This window comes from Delphinus delphis, chromosome 17 (genome assembly GCF_949987515.2).
Source record: "Delphinus delphis chromosome 17, mDelDel1.2, whole genome shotgun sequence".
NCBI lineage: Eukaryota > Metazoa > Chordata > Mammalia > Artiodactyla > Delphinidae > Delphinus > Delphinus delphis.
Window position 1 is genome coordinate 4,634,352 of NC_082699.1, and position 19,468 is coordinate 4,653,819.

Consider the following 19,468-nt stretch of genomic DNA (forward strand, 5'->3'; position numbering starts at 1 on the left):
AAGAATATCAATCATTTATGTTTAATGTTTGAAGGACGCTTAAATAAATCATAATATTAATAAAATGGACATTAAATAAAATATAAATAGGTGTTAGCATTATTTACTGTTTGAAGTGCTTTTCATTCACTGAGAAGAATCCAGCCAACAATTTTTTATCAAGTTCTGTAGCAAATGTGAATAAAACCTAGAAGGAAATAGATATTTTATGCATATTTCCATAATATTGTATTGCATGCTACTCAAATTCCAACTTAAGAGATTTCTAGCTTTAGTATCGTAAGTTCCAGTTTCAACGGATCAGATTCAATCCCGTTCTGACAAAAGAATAATACGCTGTTATCTCAACAGCAAGAAGAACAGCTCAAGGAAGAAGGTCATTTCTGCATTCCTGGCTGAGATTCATGCCCCACAAGAAACACGTGTGACGTTCTATCGCTTTACTTTTGAGTGCCGGTGTCTAAGCGTCCCTGCCAGGCCGGCAAGGGGCTCCCACACAAGGGAATGGGGAGCGACTGCTTCAAGGGGCACAGGGTTTCCTTTTGGGGTAATGAAATGTTCTCGGAACTAGATAGAGGTGAAGGCTGTACAACACTGTGAACGTACTAAAGGCCGTTTAATTGGACACTTTGAAGGAGCTAATAGTTCCATTTGTGTTATGAGAACATTCAATTAAGACAAAAGAACAGTGGAATGGGGGAAAAAGGAATAAGTCACTGCTGGATGAGAAAGAGAGGTTTTGAGAGGACAAAAAGAAAAGTGATGTGGTTACAGGGGTAAACTGAAGGGTCAGACCTGCTACATGCTGTCTCACACTGAGCTGAGGGGATGTAAGAGTCACATATAACTTCAAGATCCTCCCAAATGCTTCTCAATTTAATTTTGGACACTTGGACACCACTGTGGTGTCCAAGACTTTGAAATGTGAGCCTCTATCAAAAGGCCAAGTCTGTTCTTATAATTCAAGTTTTCTTTTACATCAAGGGGATTTTAAGTCCATGTCTTTTAGGAGGTTTTAGTTCTTAAAGCTTCACGTATTTCCAAGAAATGATATATTCTTCAACTTCCCCATGGTCTGCGTTATCAAGCTCATTTTGCCATTATGATCCACTTGCTTAGTATTATTGGAAACTCATGGTTTGTATGCATTATATTTTAAAAAGTTATTCAGAAAATCAAAGCAGCCAATAACTTAACGTGTATCAACCTCAAGGGTAGACTGTTAAAAAAATGTAGTCAGCAGGACGTCACCTTAGCCTTTATCAGAGGCAGGTCACTGGTTACTTCCTCAACATGGGACCGAAACCTAGTGGCATCCAAGGCTAAAGTGAAATTTTCTAGCTCAGAATTTGATCAGTGCTTCCCCTACAGAGTAATCAAAGTGACTAAACAAGAAGTAGAATTTTTACCTAACAGATTGGCAAAATTTTAAGATTACTAAGAGCTGGTATTGGTAACGTGTGGAGGAACATAGTCTCACGCCAAGGTCCCAGGAGTGTAAATGAGATCAGCTTCCCTAGGGGGTAATTTGGCAATATGTAATCAGATTTTTAATAGGCATACCCTTTACCCAGGCATCTTACCTCTGTGAATTTATCCTAAGGAAAGAGCTAGAGAGGCATACAAAGTTATATGCAGAAATATGTTCATCATGGTGTTATTCGTAAGAGTGAAACAATGAAAGCATGCTTTCTCAGTTCTCAACAGGGAACTTGTTAAATAAATTATGGTCTAGCCACTCGATGGCTGTTGCCATGGCAGATTTAAAAATAATCTTGAGGATCAATATTCTTTATGAAGGAAAATACGATATGTTACGCTTAATAAGAAAGATTACAAAACATTGTGATATAATCACATTTTTATATGCATAGAAAAAATATGGAAAGGCACACATCAAAATGTTAACAAGATTTCTCTCTGGGTGGTGGTAACTGTCATTTTTACTTTACACCTTTTTGTATTTTCTGGATTTATTTCTATTAATGTGCTATTTTCATTATAAGAAAAAATAAAGTTATGTTGATTTTGAGCAGCAGTCTAGTAAAGGAAAAATAAAAGTGAAAAATTTTAGAAACAAACAAGAAAAATCTCCAGGGCAAAGATACCGATTGGCTCAGCTAACATTGGAGTCCAAGCTTAACTAACGGGCTTAGGTTCCCACCTGTGAATCAGGACTCTTCTTGACTCATCCTGAGCCAGCCGGCCACCCAGTTCTTGTATAATTATGCAAGTTCAGTGAGTTTGTCAACACCCTGAAGGCAATTCTTAGGCCTCTAGGTTTAGACCAGGAGTTCTAATCGTGGCTACACACTGGAAACACTTAGATTAACAGGGTGGGTCTGTTGGGTGCTGCACAACATCTCAGACCTTGGAATCAAACTGGACACTGCTGTCCTCATTTCCTGTTCACAGGAAAACCACTGGGTCTTGTGTGGTATTTGCTTTCTATTTCAACCAGTCTGGAAAACACCTTTGCAAAGGTATAATGCCATAGAAGGTAAGTGGTGTGATCCAATGTTGAAATTGTGAACCATTTTAAGCTAGCGATTCATGCGGTGCCTGAAAGATGTCCAGTGTCTCTGTGCCTTGAGCGTGGTACCCGTGCGTCTGCTATAGCATCTCAGCACGTGGAGCAGTTGGGGGAGGGTGTCTTAGCTGAGGCGACTTCTTTAACTTCACCTCCACCCTCAGCCGACTCTTCCCATGCCACACTTGTCCTTGTCATAGCCTGGAATATCTTTACCTTTTACCCTCACGTTCCACTCTTTCATACCCTGATCTGCTTTTATCCATCACACACTCTCTCTCCTAATTCCTACTTTTACTTCATGAAGCTCTCAGAGTTCTTCACTTTTCTGTTTTCTACCTGTCTATCAAGCATTTCCCTGTTTAGCCAATCATTCCACTTCTCTGCTTAAGACCCCATCCTGCCGAACATGAAAAGCTCCACGTAACACACACTACTAGATATAAGATAGGTAACCAAAAAAGGACCTGCCGTACAGCACAGAGAACTCTACTCAATATTCTGTGATAACCTATATGAGAAAAAGAATCTGAAAAAGAATGAATATACGCATATTTATAACTGAGTCACTTGGCTGTACACCTGAAACTAACACAACCTTGTAAATCAACTATACTCCAATAAAATTAAAAAACAAAACAAAACTCCATGTAAATTGGGATCTGTGGTCTCCAACATCATCAAGATTCTAAACCTGAAAACCCTTTGCATAATCTTAGTGGCTATCCCAAAATGCTTCCAAACTTTCCCCTCATTTTTGGAAAGTCCCACTACGTTGCCTTCTGTCTTGTAATTAGCAGCTCCATGAACTTTACCAAGAAAATAAGAATCATAATCCTCACGCTAGAACTCACCCAGCTTCCTACCACACTCCCACAAATATCCCCCGTTGACCCAGGCATCTCCTCTCATGGTCAGGAGCTTCCCTTCCTCCTGTCAAGGCGAATCCCCCACCTCTGCCCAGGTCCTCCTCCGTTTGTCCCTGCAGATATGCTCTCCCCTCTTCCCCAGCTGCACTCCGCTACTGGGCAGCGGCGGGGGGAACCACTCCCCTGCCCTCCGGCTTCTCCTGGAGTTTTGGCCAACAGGCCTGTGCAGAAGGCTGGAGAGGGAGAGGAGGGGAAGGTCGGCTGATACAGCCCCCTGGGCCCCTCCAGGCTGAGCCCTGAGTTGACAGTGGCCGTCTGTGTCTGTCAAGCCACAGCTGCTCCTGGGCGGCCCTGGCTTAGAGCTGGGACAGGTGGTCTCTAGCCACAGGTGGTCTCTGGTCCAGGAGTGCTCTCCTGGTCTCCCTTACCCCTCCCCCTACCATGGTAACTAGGCCCTTCGTTCGTCTCACTTGCATCACCACTTTTGACTGTGTCATCTGTTTCCTGTTGGGTCCCTGGTGGGATACAGATGCAAATTTTATACATCTTTATGGCAACTCTTTCTAGAAAATGTCATTCTCTGGCTAGTGATACTGCTGATAACAAACTAATAATAATATAGCAACAACTACGGCTCACTGAGCAGTCGTGACGCTCTCGACACCACGGCAACAGTGAGACACATGTGATCTTATTCAATTCTCACATTGAAACTGCTGCTGTCTGTTCCCAATCCCCTTTCGCGGTGTAGAGAGCTGAGGTTTACAGGGGGTAAGCAACCCTCCCACGGTCACACAGGGAAGGGGCAGGCTGGAACTGAGCCCAGGGCCATGAGGGACTCACCTGCACACATTCCTCACCATCAGTCCAGACGGGCTGGACTTGACCTCCCCCAAGCTGGAAGAGACCAGGAGAAGGTCCCATGTGGTTTGTGGTGTTGCGCTGATGATTTCTATGATTTTCAGGTTTTAAATTTGCTTCTTGAATCCCATGGCTTAAGAGGAATGCAAGCCAGCCGGCTCTGGAGTTGCAGCTTGTTCCTGCAGAGCTGGAGGGCAGTGGGGACGAAAGCTTTGTGGCTGTGAGCAGGGATGAGCCGAAGGACGAAGCCCATGGAATAAGTGTGCACACACTCCTCTCGCTTCTCGTTCCATCCGGAGAAGGACATTTGCACGTCACTGAGGACTTGCTTTTATTTTAAGCCCTGCTCTGCCCCAGCATGAAAAAACTCCCCGCGCTTTCTGTGAGGTGTTTCCCTAATGAAGGGACTGAGTTCATCTCAGTTGGCAGCAGTGTCCACTTTGATTCCAAGGTTTGAGATGTTGTGCATCACCCAACAGACCCAGAAACTCCACGAGTAAGTAATTGTGTTATTTAAGAATACGTTAAAATAAGTTTTTTTCTTTCAAATTTATGTGTAGTACTTTTTTCAAATGGCTAAATTGTTCAGGTTTGAACACCTATGAAGTTGTTTAGATCTAACAATTTAGTGAGTGGAATTGTTAGGTACTACTCTTGGCCTGGGTGTCCCATACAAGATTTACCGGGACGCTAGGAATCTGTGACCTGAGAAAGTTTGCAAACCTCAATGCTAATATGTTTTCAGCTACATCTAAAAGAAAATTCTGTTCTTTTCCAAACTCCACGTGCAAAAGAATAACGTTGGACCTGCATCTTACACCATGTGCAAAAATGGATGAACTCAAGTTGCATTAAAGACCTAAAGGTAAGAACTAAAACTATAAAACCTTTAGAAGAAAACATAGGAGAAAACTTCATTTGGACGTGGATTTGGCAATGATTTCTTGGATATGACACCAAAAGTACAGGCAACAAAAGAAAAAAAGTAAATTGAACTTTCTCAAAATTAAAACTTTTGTCCATTAAAGGCCACTGTCAAAAGAGTGAAAAGGCAGTCCACAGAAAGGAGAAAATATTTGCAAATCCTACATCTGATAAAGGATGCATATCTAGAATGTATAAAGAACTCCTAAACCTGAACAACAAAAAATTCAATTCAAAAATGAGCAAAGGGGGCTTCCCGGGTGGCGCAGTGGTTGAGAGTCCGCCTGCCAATGCAGGGGACATGGGTTCGTGCCGCGGTCCGGGAAGATCCCATGTGCCGCGGAGCGGCTGGGCCCGTGAGCCATGGCCGCTGAGCCTGCGCGTCCGGAGCCTGTGCTCCGCAACGGGAGAGGCCACAGCAGTGAGAGGCCCGAGTACCGCAAAAAAAAAAAAAAAAAAAATGAGCAAAGGACTTGGCAGATGTTTCTCCAAAGAAGACAGGCAAAAGGCCAATAAGCACATGACAAGATGCTCAGCATCACTAACCATTCAGGAAATGAAAATCAAACCCACAACGGGACACCACTTCATGCCCATTAAATGCCTACTATCAAAAAACCAGGCACAATTATTGGCAAGGATTTGGAAACACTGGAGCCCTTGGGCACAGCTAGTGAGAAGGTAAAATGGTGCACTGCTATGGGAAACAGTATAGCAGCTCCTCAAAAAATGAAGCCCAAAGCGGGTCCCATACCAACCCCTGAACAAATTTCTGGCAAAGGGAAGGGGCTTCGCTAGACTGATCAGCAACTTTTAGGTGCCTTGTGGGGAAGGTGGTCACCCAAACCAAAGTGTGGCCCTTTAGCAAGGAAGAAACAGGAATGCTGTTTCAGGATGGACAGTGGACCTCCAGCGTCAAAGCCAATGCAATGTAGAACGCTGAATGATCCATGCAAACAGATGTCGCAGGGGATCCGGGGGCACAGGGGGTAGTGTGGGGAGATTGTTGATTACATCAGGAGGTTAGTAGGTGGCAGCAGCAGAGACACGTGAATGCTGCTGAAGCAGAAGATTATGAAAAGATGCTTCTGTTTTTGTTTATGTTTGGTTAAAATGGGCAAATAGTGGTCTCCAAGTGGTAACAGGCATGACAATGCAAAGTGCATAAAGAATCTTGTCACCCACCTTTTTCATAAAAACTAACATCACCCATGTTAGTAAGAAAGAAAGATGAGAGAATGAATACATGCTCAAATGTGACCCGAGTGGAGGAGGGAAAGGAAAGTTCTTTCAGGAGAAAATGGATGGAATGTGTCTTTTATGTAGTATTATCTTAAAAAAAAAAAATCTCTCTGGGCTTCACCACCTCCCTGTCCAGCCTATTATAGTACCTCATCACCTCGAGGCTCAAGAAACTTAATCAATACCACACTCGCCTAAATTTAACGCCAATTATTCTTTTTCAGTCTTTAACGCACACAAAATACACTGTTCTTTTCCAAAAGTTATCCCACACAGGTCTCACAAAATCCATTTAATTGTATCCTGGAACACTTAAAAGAAACCTCTTTGTAGCATTTCATGATGGTAGTACCAATCGATGAAAATGAACAATTCCTAGATTCGATTTGCAGGAAACTCAATGCAATACATTTCACAGAGAGGACTTGTTTGCTGTCTCCATTCTAGGGTTAGTGCAGTCCTGAACATTGATCTTTAGGGTATCAAGTTATTTTGATTAATCAATAGAGCTAACTATTTTTGAACTGATTCTAATATTCTAGCTAGCAGAACTTGGGATGTCAATACAATGGTGAGTTTTTACAAATCGATTAAATTGCTTTTTTATGTGAAGTCAGTCACATGACTTCTTTTATCCCAAGAAAATATTTTAGTCTTCTCATACACTTTGTTCATTTATTCAGTAACTGTTTATAATGTGGTAAGTATTCTTCAAGGAACCAAGGGCACAGCTCTCAGTGCTATGACTCTTAATTTGCTGATTCTTAATATTAACAATATATGACTCCTGGTCGGGGGTGGGGGTGGGGGACGCCGGGGGTGGCTAAAGAGCTTCAGGGTGGGAGCTGGTTACCAGAAAAACTAACTGTGTGATTAGAGGGTTACAACTTTCAGCCCCACGCTCAACGTCCAGGGAACAGAGACGGGTTAGAGATGTAGTTCAACCACCACTGGTGATCACTGCGAGGTTTGCGAAGGCTTCTGGGTTGGTGAACACTTGGACATGCTGGGCAGGCAGTGCACCCAGAGGGGGCGTGGAAGCTCTGCGCCCCGCCCCCTGTAGCTTGCCCTCTTCCGTTTGGCTGTTCCTGGGTTGAATCTTTGATAATAAAATTTTTAGTACAGCATTTTCCTGAGTTCTGAGTTGTTCTATGGAATTATGCCACCTGAGGGGATGTCATGGGAACCTCCAACTCTGTAGTAGGCCAGGCGGAAGTGGGAGTGGCCTGGGGGCCCCACTGGCAGCTGGCATCTGAAGTAGGGGCAGTCTTGTGGGACTGAGCCCTTAGCCTATAGGGTCTGTGTTGACTCCAGTACTGTCAGACTTGAATGGAATTGGAGGACACCCAGCTGACGTCAGAGAACTGGCGTTGGAACTATGTCATTTGGTGTCAGGAAAGAGCTCAGATATTTATGTTAAGTGAAATAAGCCAGACACAAAAAGACAGATACTGTGATTCCATTTATATAAGGTACTTAGAGTGGGCAAATTCATAGAAACAGGAAGTCGAATAGAGTTTACCAGGAAACGAGGGAGAGGTGAATGGACAGTTATTGTTTAATGGGTGCAGAGTTTCTGCTTGGGATGGTGAAGAAGCTCTGCAAATGGACAGTGGTGATGGCTCCACCATATTGTGAATGTACTTGATGCCAGCGAATTGTACACTTAAAAAGGGTTAAGATTGTAAATCGTGGTATGTATATCTGCCCAATAAAAAAGTAACAAAAATATATTTTAAAAATAGGAATCATATACATAAATACAGAAACACACGCAAGTTAACCCTGTAAATGTCTATTATTTCAATGGTTCATAAAATGTCAAAGGGTCTCATATTTAAATCACTTAAGAGTATATATGCATTATCCTTTAAACAAAATATGAACCTCAGATGATAGGTTGAGTGTTTGGGGGGTGTGTGTGGGGGGGTGGAAATGGGGAAGTTTCTTCTTACAATAGGATGCCAACTCATAAACGTAGAATAATAGAATAATAATAATAGGGTTTCACACGTTGAAACCCTCAGAGTAAGAATTTATCCCGGCAATACTCAGTTCAAAGATGCTAAAACTAGTGGGTGAAAGTTTGATGAGGAACAGATATTTACATATTCTCTCCATAAACGTATTCATTACAAAGGAAATAATAACTTTACAGGGAAGAAACCTGGTGGGAGCCACTTTAACCAAGTGATCAAGTTACTATGATTACTAATGACACAAACCAACATTCTATGCCTCCAGATATGACTCACTGGAAAGAGCACAGCATCATTTATGTAGCATTTCTGGAATAATGCATAACCTGAATCAAATCATGACGGAACATCAGGGAAAAACAGATTGAAGAGATGGCTACAGAACAGATAGTCTGTCTTCTCCAAAAATGTCAGTATCATTAAAGACAAAGTAGGGCTGGGGAATCATCCCAGATGAAAGGTGATTAAACACGTAGGAAAACTAAATGCAGTGCGTGGTCCTGCTATGAACCGTGCATCAGGAGGAGAAATTGATGCAAAGGATGTTATTGAGACAACTGGTGAAATTTGAATCCGGTCATTAGATCAGATAATACTATTATCTCAATGACAAATGTCCTGATTTTGATCATTGCTCTGTGGTTCCGTAAATGGACAGCCACATAGGAAGGGGCACGGTATCTGCATCAGACGATTCAGGAGAAAACTTTATAGATATATATGTGGGGAGGGAGGAAAGAGAGGACAGAGAGAAAGAGAGAGAGAGAGAGAGAGAGAGAGAACGTATGAAGATAATAAAACAAATGTGCCATAACAGTTGGGGAATCTGGGCGAAAGTATATGGAGTACTGTGCACAATAATTGCAACTTTTTGGTAGATTTGTAATTGTTTCAAAATGAAAGTTTTTTTGAAAGGGTATGAAAGATTTCCCATAAAAGTGGACCAAGTTCATGCTTCTGGAGGGAGTCCCTGGCTTTCATCAGGTTCTGACTTGAGGACTCATGTTTCAAAAAGCGTGAAAAACACCCCCTCCTTGAAAACCACAATTTGAAAAGATATGCACTACCCAGTGTTCATTATTTACAATAAGAAATGGAAGCGACCTAAGTGTCCATCAGCAGATGAATGGATAAAGAAGATGTGGTACACATACACAATGGAATATTACTCAGCCATAAAAAAGGATGAAATAATGCCACTTGTGCAACATGGATGGACCTAGAAGTTACCATACTAAGTGAAGTAAGTCAGACAGAGAAAGACAAATATCATATAATACCACTTATATGTGGAATCTAAAAAACTGATACAAATGAATTTATTTACAAAACAGAAACAGACTCACAGACATAGAAAACAAATGTATGGTTACCAAAGGGGAAATGTTGGGGGGGAGGGATAAATTAGGAGGTTGGGATTAAAATATGCACACTACAATATGTAAAATAGATAATCAACAAGGACCTACTGTATAGCACAGGGAACTCTACTCAGTACTCTGTAATGACCTGTATGGGAAAAGCATCTAAAAAACAGTGGCTATATGTATATGTATAACTGATTCACTTTGCTGTATACCTGAAACTAACACAACATTGTAAATCAACTATACTCCAATATAAAACAAAAAAATTTTTAAGTGTAAGACAAAATGGTAAACTAAAAACAAAACAAAAACAAAGAAAAACCCCAACACCTCCTCCTTTCTATTATTACTTATGTCTCTATATTTAGTCACATTCCCTCATTCTTCTAAATGGCATTTAAATTCAAATAGCAAAGATAGAGATCTTGCATCAAACAAGACAGAAAGCCTTCCTGTTAATCTGAGTATCAAAGAAGAAAAAAAGGTTTTAAGTAATGCAGTAAAACTTAAATACTGTAAAAAATAATGGCTTTTGCTACATTAGCAATGAATGTTTCTTTCTACAGTTTTTAAAACTCAATAGTTTCCAAAAAATATTATTCTCGTTCATAGTATGATCATTTATTTCTTCGTTCCGGAAATATTTATCAATTTTAAACAAACACTGCTCACTGCTAGAGAGGGAAAAAAAGCTGCAAATATCATTGGTTGACTCTTTTCGTTGAAACTGGAATTAAAAGATATTTAATACATTGGAAAGTCAGGTTTATTCATTGTGGCTGAGATTGATGAATATGATTGTAGGTGAGGAATACATAAATAGTAAAACAAAAAAATCAGTTTAAACTAAGAAAATGTCACATATGTAATCTCACAAGAATACGAACTTCAGTTCAGCTTCTTTTATTTTTATGCTGCTTAATTTTATATACATTACACGTATCATACATACATACTTGTTATACAAAAATTTATACAAAAATCCAAGTAATTTAATATCTTAAAAAGGGAGAGGGACATACTGCTTTTGATTCCTGGTACTATCGTGTTTAAATACTTTTAAATTCAGATTTCAAGGAGACAACAAATCGAAAGCCATTAATTTTTCAGAAAGACATGTTCACATAAATTCATTATTCAAGTATATTTTTATTGAAACAATAAACCATCTGACTGGTTGCAAAGTCAAGCTGAATAAGCCATGATGTTGAGCAAAAGCAGAGCTTTCTCTCTGTGCTTTCATCAGCCTAGAATCAGCGTCTAACATATGAGATGCAGGGCACAACCGTGATTTCTATCCTGACAGTATTAAATGCCATGTCATAGGGCTGAGAATGCACACCCTGTACGGCTTGTCTACAGAGTCTCATTAAAAATATAACACTAGAGGGGGCTTCCCTGGTGGCGCAGCGGCTGAGAGTCTGCCTGCCTATGCAGGGGACACAGGTTCGTGCCCCGATCTGGGAGGATCCCACATGTCACGGAGCGGCTGGGCCCGTGAGCCATGGCCGCTGAGCCTGCACGTCCGGAGCCTGTGCTCCACAACGGGAGAGGCCACAGCACTGAGAGGACCACGTACCGCAAAAAAAAAAAAAAAAAAAAAATATATATATATATATATATAAAATACTAGAAAGAATAATAACAATAATTAGAAATTTTACTTTCCCTAATTTCTTTTTTACTCAACTTGAAAAACAGTACATCATTTTCATTGTCCTTGGCAACTTGACATCATACCTGAAGGAGTAATTTAAACATCCTATGGACAAAATACATAAACTTCTAAAAGATGTTGGTATTGTTTAATTAATTCAGTTATAATTTCATTCTACAGTTATCAATCACAGCAAATATAAAGAATTTAAAACAATATTCCTCACCAAAGTATTAACATGTTTTTAAAAATTGAATTGTTGAGGCATAAAAACATTATGTGATTTGCCCAAGGTCATGAGAGGAATGAGGGGCAGAGGAAAGAGCATTTTTTTTCCTAACTGAAGTGTCTGTACTAAACCCTAGGTTATGCCACCTTGCAAAACTAGCTCAGTGCAAGAGATACAGAAACTAGATGCATTATTTAGGAATGTTTGTTTAACGTCCATTGCTGTTATTAATAAACTTAACTTTAAGAATCTATGTTTATGATACATTATTAGGAAATTATAAAAAGAACCATGATCATTTTCTGAATAATTAGGCATGTAACGAGTTATTGTTTAAATCTGATACAATGGATTGCAGAAACAAAATTGACAATACAATGTTAAACGAGTTCAGTGAAAGATGCTTATTAACATGATTTTTTAAAAAATACTAATTACAGAACCCACAAAATTTTGAAGACAGTCCTACAGACATAGACGTATTAATATAAATGTATTAAAGAGTCTTCTAGTCGATCTTTTGTTTGTTATGAAAACGTTCTAGCAAAGCACTCATAATGTTTCCGGGTATTCTTTGGTGCTTATCAATCAAAGCTTGAACAGCATCCTTCGTCTATCAAGAAAACAAAAGAAAGGCCGTTATTCTTTTAGTTCTCAATGTAGATATGTAGTTAGGAAGGATTTTAATATACTATTACTTATGAGAAGTCTTCCCTAACTTAGCACCCATCACTACTCAGAATAAATGATTTCCTTCTCAGCATGCCCATAGCATATTTCTTTTTTTTTTAAGGTAATACTGTTTATTTAACTTCAAAACCCTTTCAGCATTCTAAACATACAAAAAAGTAACAGAACGTTGCAAATTGTGTTTAGTACAGAAGGTTCTTGAACTTTCATTGATGCAGTGGTTCTTCCCTGTGCATAGCATATTTCTTATACTTACTTTATTACACTTGAATTACAGATACTGTCTGCATGGCAACTTTCTACACCAGGTTGTAAGCTCCTTAAAATACATCTTAGCATTTCTCCAGCACTGAGCACAGCAATGCCTTGCACATAATAAACACTAAAAAGAACTGAAGGGAAAAAAATCAGAAGAAAAATGTAGTAGGAAATTTTCTGGTAGGCAAATGGAAATTTTCACTCCTTTTCACCCATTAATAAACTTTTATGTATTTGTCTTTCATGACCATACACACCAATCACATCAGGCAATGCGACAGGAAAAAGTGAGTAAAACTATGAACGAGCAGATGTGCTTTAGTCCTTTACCCCAATTTCTAGATAATTTAACAGGAATTTAAATTAAGTCATAGCAATGGAAAAGTCAATTAGGATATATCAAGAAATCTAAAACTATTTGTTCCCATTAAATTCATGACAAATTTCAACAATTTTTAATTTATTGTTTTAAATTTATTTTATTGAAGTATAGTTGATTTACAATAACAATTTTTACTTTAAATCAGCTTGTGGTGCTCTAAAAAAACTTTTTCTGCGTGCACATAGTACAGGTAGGCACACCTGTACACACTTCTTTTCAGATGCTAAGCTTTATTAAGCCTTCTTTTTACAAATCTGGGACCCTCATTTATTTTTAAATATAATTAAGAAACCCTAGCCCAAAGATGTCTTTTAAAAATATGCCTCTCTAATGCACAAGTTTTCACATCTGCGAGATGAGAACAATTTCATACGCTTACGATAAGGATTACATGAAACTGAAGCCATGTCTTCAGGCACTGAGCACAGCGACTGACACACAGGTTGTGTTCTGTGCCGTATATTTTTAAAATTTTATTCATTCACTCAGAAAATACTAGATGCTTTGGAAGCTATAACGTTAGTGAAACAAGTCTCTAATCTCAAGGAGCTCACAATAAGCATAATCAAGGACAAAGTAGTTAGAATGTAAGCTCATTTGTGAGCTGTATCATCTGAGATGTGAAAAGAACACATCTGAAGTTCATCGGTGGCCGGTGACCAGGGAAGTTTGCGTGGACGGGGTACTGTTTGGTCTCGGTCTCCCCCGGCCTGTGAGATTTCAATAGCAGTGAAGAAAGCAGCAAGAGCGAAAAGACCACAAGAAAACAGTTAAGCGACGGAGAGCTGGCATTTTGGGTATGTGTTCATTTGCTGGGCAGTATAAGGCTTTACAGGTAGGTTTCAATTAAATCACGAAGGGAGTTAAATACCAAGTGAAAAAGTAGAGACTTTGTTTGGTATGAATTGATGTATCAAGGAAGAACTTCTGGGTGGAGAAGTATGAGGTCTGTGCATTAAGAAAATACAGCTCTCGCAAAGATCACTAATGACCCCCTTGTGTCACTAAATCCCACGGACATTCTTTTCATCTGACGTGACCATTGATCCTGCTTCTGGAACTCACACCCCTGAAGGAAAAGCTGGGTTTTCAGGACGCTCCCTTTCAACCGCCTTTTGCAGATTTACACTCCCCAAATCAAGCACTGACTATTCCTCCAGGGCTCAGGAAGCTTTCCACAGCGTAAATTACCATCCATTTGCTGCCGACTCCCAGATGTATATCTCCAGCCGCCCAGCCTCAGATAGGAGTGTTCAATATGACTTCCCTTGAATGTTTTAAAGGCACCTCAAACTCAACATGCTTCAGCAAATGGCCATGAATCCAGCCCAGTAACCCAAACCTGGGAATCATCCTTAACAATTCCTGCTTCTCATTCACTGAGAATAAGAATCCGTCAGTGGCATCTGTTAGCTCACCTCCCAGTACCGCTCAAATCTACGCACTTCTCCCCACCTTCCTTCCACCTTAATAGGACATGTATATTATATATACCTGTACATATAAATAAATCTGTACTTAACGTATGTGTGGATATGTGTATGCAGAATGCAGAGAGAGAGTCAGAGACAGATGGAAACAGAACAGATTTCTTTAAGACTGAGAGAACTTCAAGGCCGTATCCCAAGTGCCCTCTTCAGCATGAGTACAGGTATTTTAATTTAGATTTAGTGTCTACAAAATGCATCTTCTCCACAATCAAATGCCTGAACAGTCTAGCTCCCATTTCTTAAATGAGGTTTCATTTCTACATCAATTTAGATGTTGGTAATTTTGAATTTGCGATAATCCAGGGATCATTGTGCTACAGTTTATGCTTATATTGTAAGCAATGGAGATTGGAAATTCATATGTATCCACAAAAGGAAAATTTCAAGTATTCTTTATTTCAAGTTTACTTTAGTTCAGCAATGACAACTTACCATCAGAAATACGGATATGACAACTATATATTTAAGGAAATTCCCTCAAGAAATTTTACTAAACTATGCTTTCGTAGACAACTTCTGTTACTTTAAATACTGATAACAAAGTACATAAAGTAACTGGAGACAGTGACTGAGGTATTTCAATGATTCAGGAAGGCCTCTTCTTTTTACCAGTTTGAATTGGTAAATATATAAATATATATTTTAACGTCTAAAATATCTAACTCTACCAGTGCCATGAATATATTTCTCACTCATGAAAAATCAAGTCCCAGGAATTTAATGATCAGTAATATATTCTCCTTAACTGAGAAAAATAAGGGAACAGGATTCACTTAATTTTAGACCTGGACGAAACCTCTGAGATATCCATTTTAATCTCCCCATTCTACAGTTGAGGACTCTGAGACTCAGGGAGGAACATACCATTTACCCAACCTGACTCTGCTGCCTGGTGGGAGAGTTAGGGTTAGGACTCAGATCCCTAAACTTCCGGGCCAGTTTCTCTTCCCTCTCTCTCCATTACCTTGTATCTTAACCATAAAAATGGACGGTATTTGTAAAAAAGTATTCCTAACTTGCTCTGACCCAATTAAATCCTAATAGTTAGGCGGGAAAAACCTTTTTAAAGAACAAAACAGAGTTCAGCTCTGTGCTAAAGGAGAATGCATTTGTCAGGGAGCTGCGGAGATGTGGTACAGGAACAATAAAGTGTGTGGGCAGAAGCAACATGACAGGGTGAGGGCTGAGCCCTGGTGTCATCTGAAGTCACCACCGTGAGGCATCACCTGGGGATGGGAGAAGTGCTGTGCACGGAGCCTGCCCGGACTGGGAAACCAGTGTGGGAGGGGTTTCCTTTCAGGAAAAGGATTGCTACACTCTCTGAGTTAACTCACCTAACCAGTTAGTAGAACACCTAGCAGGAGGTACGTTTTCTCAGAATGAAGCTCACAGACAAGGAACATAAGGTATCATTAATGTTACCTTTGTCAAGCTTCCTACATACCCGCTGCTTGATGTGAACAGTCTCATCTGATGTGACATTCTAGCTGCCGCGGCTGGGCATCCTTTCCTAAGTGCCAGACCTTGCTGAGCCCTGGGCATTACAGGTGCTCGTCTGCTCGGCCTCTTCTGGGCCATCCCTGTGGAAAGGATCCTGTCCCGCCCCGTTAACGCCCAGTGTGGCTGTGTGCCTGTGGGTGGACGGCTACTTCCAATGGCCTCTCCTAAACAAAATCCCTAGTCTGCTACTCACGGGCCGAAAAACAGAGTTCCCACTTACTTTTCCAGTTTCCTCTCAACCAAATGCTCGCTCCCCACTCAGCTAGTGATTCCCCCAGTTTATTCCAGAGCTGTTATTAGCTGCTATTCCAGGAAAAACCAGGAGCTGGTTTTGGTCAGATGAGACTGGGCAAAGCTCTTTGAAACAAAGTTAAATAGACCTCCTTACTGCGGGGCTTCTTAGAACCTTCACAATGTTCACATGCTTTGTGAAATTCCTGAAGGCGAATTTATTAGGCACCCTTCCCAACCCCACTCTCCTAGTCCTATCAGGCTGCTCTACACTGTTGGTGTGTGCAGTCAACTTTTCTACCACTGTTCCTCTGTTGGAACTCTTCCCTCCTGCCCCAAGTCCGCATGTCCAAGTCCCGTCCGTCTTTCAAGACCTACCACAAATGCCCTCAATTCTAGGAAGCGTTTCCTATTTTTTCCCTCACAAAGCAGTCTCCTTCCCTTTTGAGCTTCTCCTGGTCTCACTCAGACTCGGCCTCCCTACTGCTTCTAGTGATCTTTCTAAAAGCAAACCTACTACATCAGTCATCTGCTTTCAGTAGCTACCCATGGCTTTCAAGAAACAAAATCAAGGATGTGCCTTCGTGGTCCAGACGCTCCTATGTTTCCAGCCTCATTGTCTGTACTCTCTATCCCTTTAGCTACCCCAGACCACCCTCAACTCCCTGAAGACTTTACGCCAGTTCGTGCTGCCATCCTTTCATACGCTGTTTCCTCTACCTCTCTACTCTTCACCCAGCGAATCTCTTTTCGTCTTTCAAAACTGAATTCAAGCATCACTTCCTTCAAGGAGGCGTCCCTGGTTTAATTTAGATGTTTTTCCTTTGTGTTTCCATAATACCCTAAAACAGCAGGTCTCAACCAGGGGAGATTTTTGTCTCCCAGGGGATAATGGCAACGTCTAGAGATGTTTTTTTATTGTCACAGTGAGTGAGGGATAGCAACGAGATGCTACCAGTATCTAGTGAGTAAACACCCTACGGTGCACAGAACAACCGCACAACAAAATACCAATAGTGCCCAGGTTGAGAAGTCGTGCCACAAGCACACCATTGTGCTAACGCGTCACCTTAAAAGCATCGATTTAGTTATTTACCTGCCACACTGGGCCACAAGCTCCTAGAGCAACAGCAGTAGCCAGCAGTCACGGAACACCTGCTAGAGGGCAGACACTGCTCTCAATGATGGATGTCCTCAATCGCATGTGACCCCCAGGGGTAACTCTGTGAGTGGGCTCTGTTCTCTCCCCTGCTCCCCTGCCCGAGCAAACAAACAGGGGCACTAGAACAATCTGACTTCACAACCCACACTCTTAAACACGATTCCATGTTCCTCCCGAGGTATTTCTACCAGACAAAAGCAATTTCTTTTCATGGAGGTCAAAGCTTTCTTCTTCTGAATATCACTTAACGAAACCTTTTAATTAACGGTGCCAAGAACTTTAACCTCAACACAATTGGCATTTTAGAAAGAACAGTTCTTTGCTGGGGGCGGGGCGGGTGTCCTGTGCACTATAGAATGTTTACCAGCCTCCCCGGCCTCTACCCACTGGACGCCAACAGCATGACCTCCTCCCAAGTCTCATCCGTGGTGACAATAAAAATGTCTCCAGACGTTGCCAGATGTCCCCTGGGGGGAACATCACCACTGATCCAGGACATGCTTGTAGAATTATTTAATTTTTAAAATAAAACCTGAAAGTACAAATGTGTCCTAAAACTAAGAAAGAAAGAATAATTTACCTTTTCAGCTAGTTCTTCTGCCGTGATCTTTGGATCGTATGGAATAGGGTCACCTAAATAGGTGCGTAACTTCACTGGAAAACCTCCATACATTGGGGCAAACGGATAACGGAACTTCTCATACAGCCACCTAAATAACCCTGTTGTAAAGAAAACAAAATCATTTTAATTGGCTAAATATTCTGAGCATGTAACTGTAAACTTTCAAATTAATTATGTAAGACTTAGAGGATGGAGGCAAACAGGATCACCTCCTGGCAATTAATACAATACTTTTTTAAAAGATGAGCTTTTCATTGATCGTAGCAAATGTACCACACTAATGCAAGATGTGAATAACGGAAGAAACTGGGGAGTGGTGAGGTTTGTGGCTACTCTCTATGCCTTCTGCTCAATTTTTCTGTAAACCTAAAAATGCTCAAAAAAATAAGGTCTATTAATTAGGGGGGAAAGATGAGCTTTTAAAAGTGTAAGAATTTAAAAAGGCAAACTAATTACTATTATTGAAAAACACAGCATAAAGATTGCAACAAAAAGCTAGAAGCTAAAAAGTCCAAAGACTCACAAATACGTGACTTACACAAACAAAAGAAAAAATGAAAGCATAAAATAAATTCAAGTAAACATGAGACTAAAATGCACCAATAAACTAAGTAAAGGCTAAAAACATTACTGTAAACTAGGAAAAAGAATTGTTAATGCTAATGACCAACCATGAAATTTAGCAAGATTAAAAGTGGTAATAATGTAACATAAACTGACAGACTAAGACTAAGTTTAAAAAAAAAGAATCCAAAACATGACAAGCAACATGGAATACATAATTAAGAATTGCACTGAGGGCTTCCCTGAAGCGCAGTGGTTGAGAGTCCGCCTGCCGATGCAGGGGACGCGGGTTCGTGCCCCGGTCCGGGAAGATCCCACATGCCGCAGAGCGGCTGGGCCCGTGAGCCATGGCCGCTGACCCTGCGCGTCCGGAGCCTGTGCTCCGCAGTGGGAGAGGCCACAACGGTGAGAGGCCCGCGTACCGCAAAAAAAAAAAAAAATGAATTGTACTGAAAGTTTAAAACACTTTATATATGGAAACACAGAATATACCATAAGACCCAAAGTAATACTCAAAAAAATATACCACTACACACCAACTTTTGAGATATTCAACTTTTAAAGTAAAAAAAGCAGTCAAAAAGAACTTTTTTTTTTTTTTGCGGTACGCGGGTCTCTCACTGCTATGGCCTCGCCTGTTGCAGAGCACAGGCTCCGGACGCGCAGGCCCAGCGGCCATGGCTCACGGGCCCAGCCGCTCCGCGGCATGTGGGATCCTCCCGGACCGCGGCAGGAACCCGCATCCCCTGCATCAGCAGGCGGACTCTCAACCACTGCGCCACCAGGGAAACCCAGTCAAAAAGAATTTTAAAACCACTTTACAATTAAAGAAACAAAATTAGGAATAATTTCTGGTATGCAACTTAAATTCTAAAGAAATGATCTGAGAGAAAATTAGAAGGATTAATTAC

General features: G+C 40.8%; 1 protein-coding gene across 7 annotated transcripts in view; it reads right to left on the reverse strand.

The window, feature by feature from the left end:
* Positions 1 to 10,659: 10,659 nt before the first annotated feature.
* Positions 10,660 to 19,468, reverse strand: part of TMEM68 (transmembrane protein 68) — a 34,272-nt gene continuing 25,463 nt past the window's right edge. For all 7 annotated transcript variants that reach the window (XR_009522578.1, XM_060035386.1, XM_060035384.1 and 4 more), the window contains 2 exons: positions 17,952 to 18,091; positions 10,660 to 12,271 (listed from right to left, as the gene is read on the reverse strand). Coding sequence is in view for 6 of the 7 variants with exons in the window: in XM_060035386.1 (XP_059891369.1) it covers positions 12,167 to 12,271; positions 17,952 to 18,091 (245 nt within the window). In the remaining variant the exon portion in view is untranslated. The remainder of the gene's footprint in view (positions 12,272 to 17,951; positions 18,092 to 19,468) is intronic.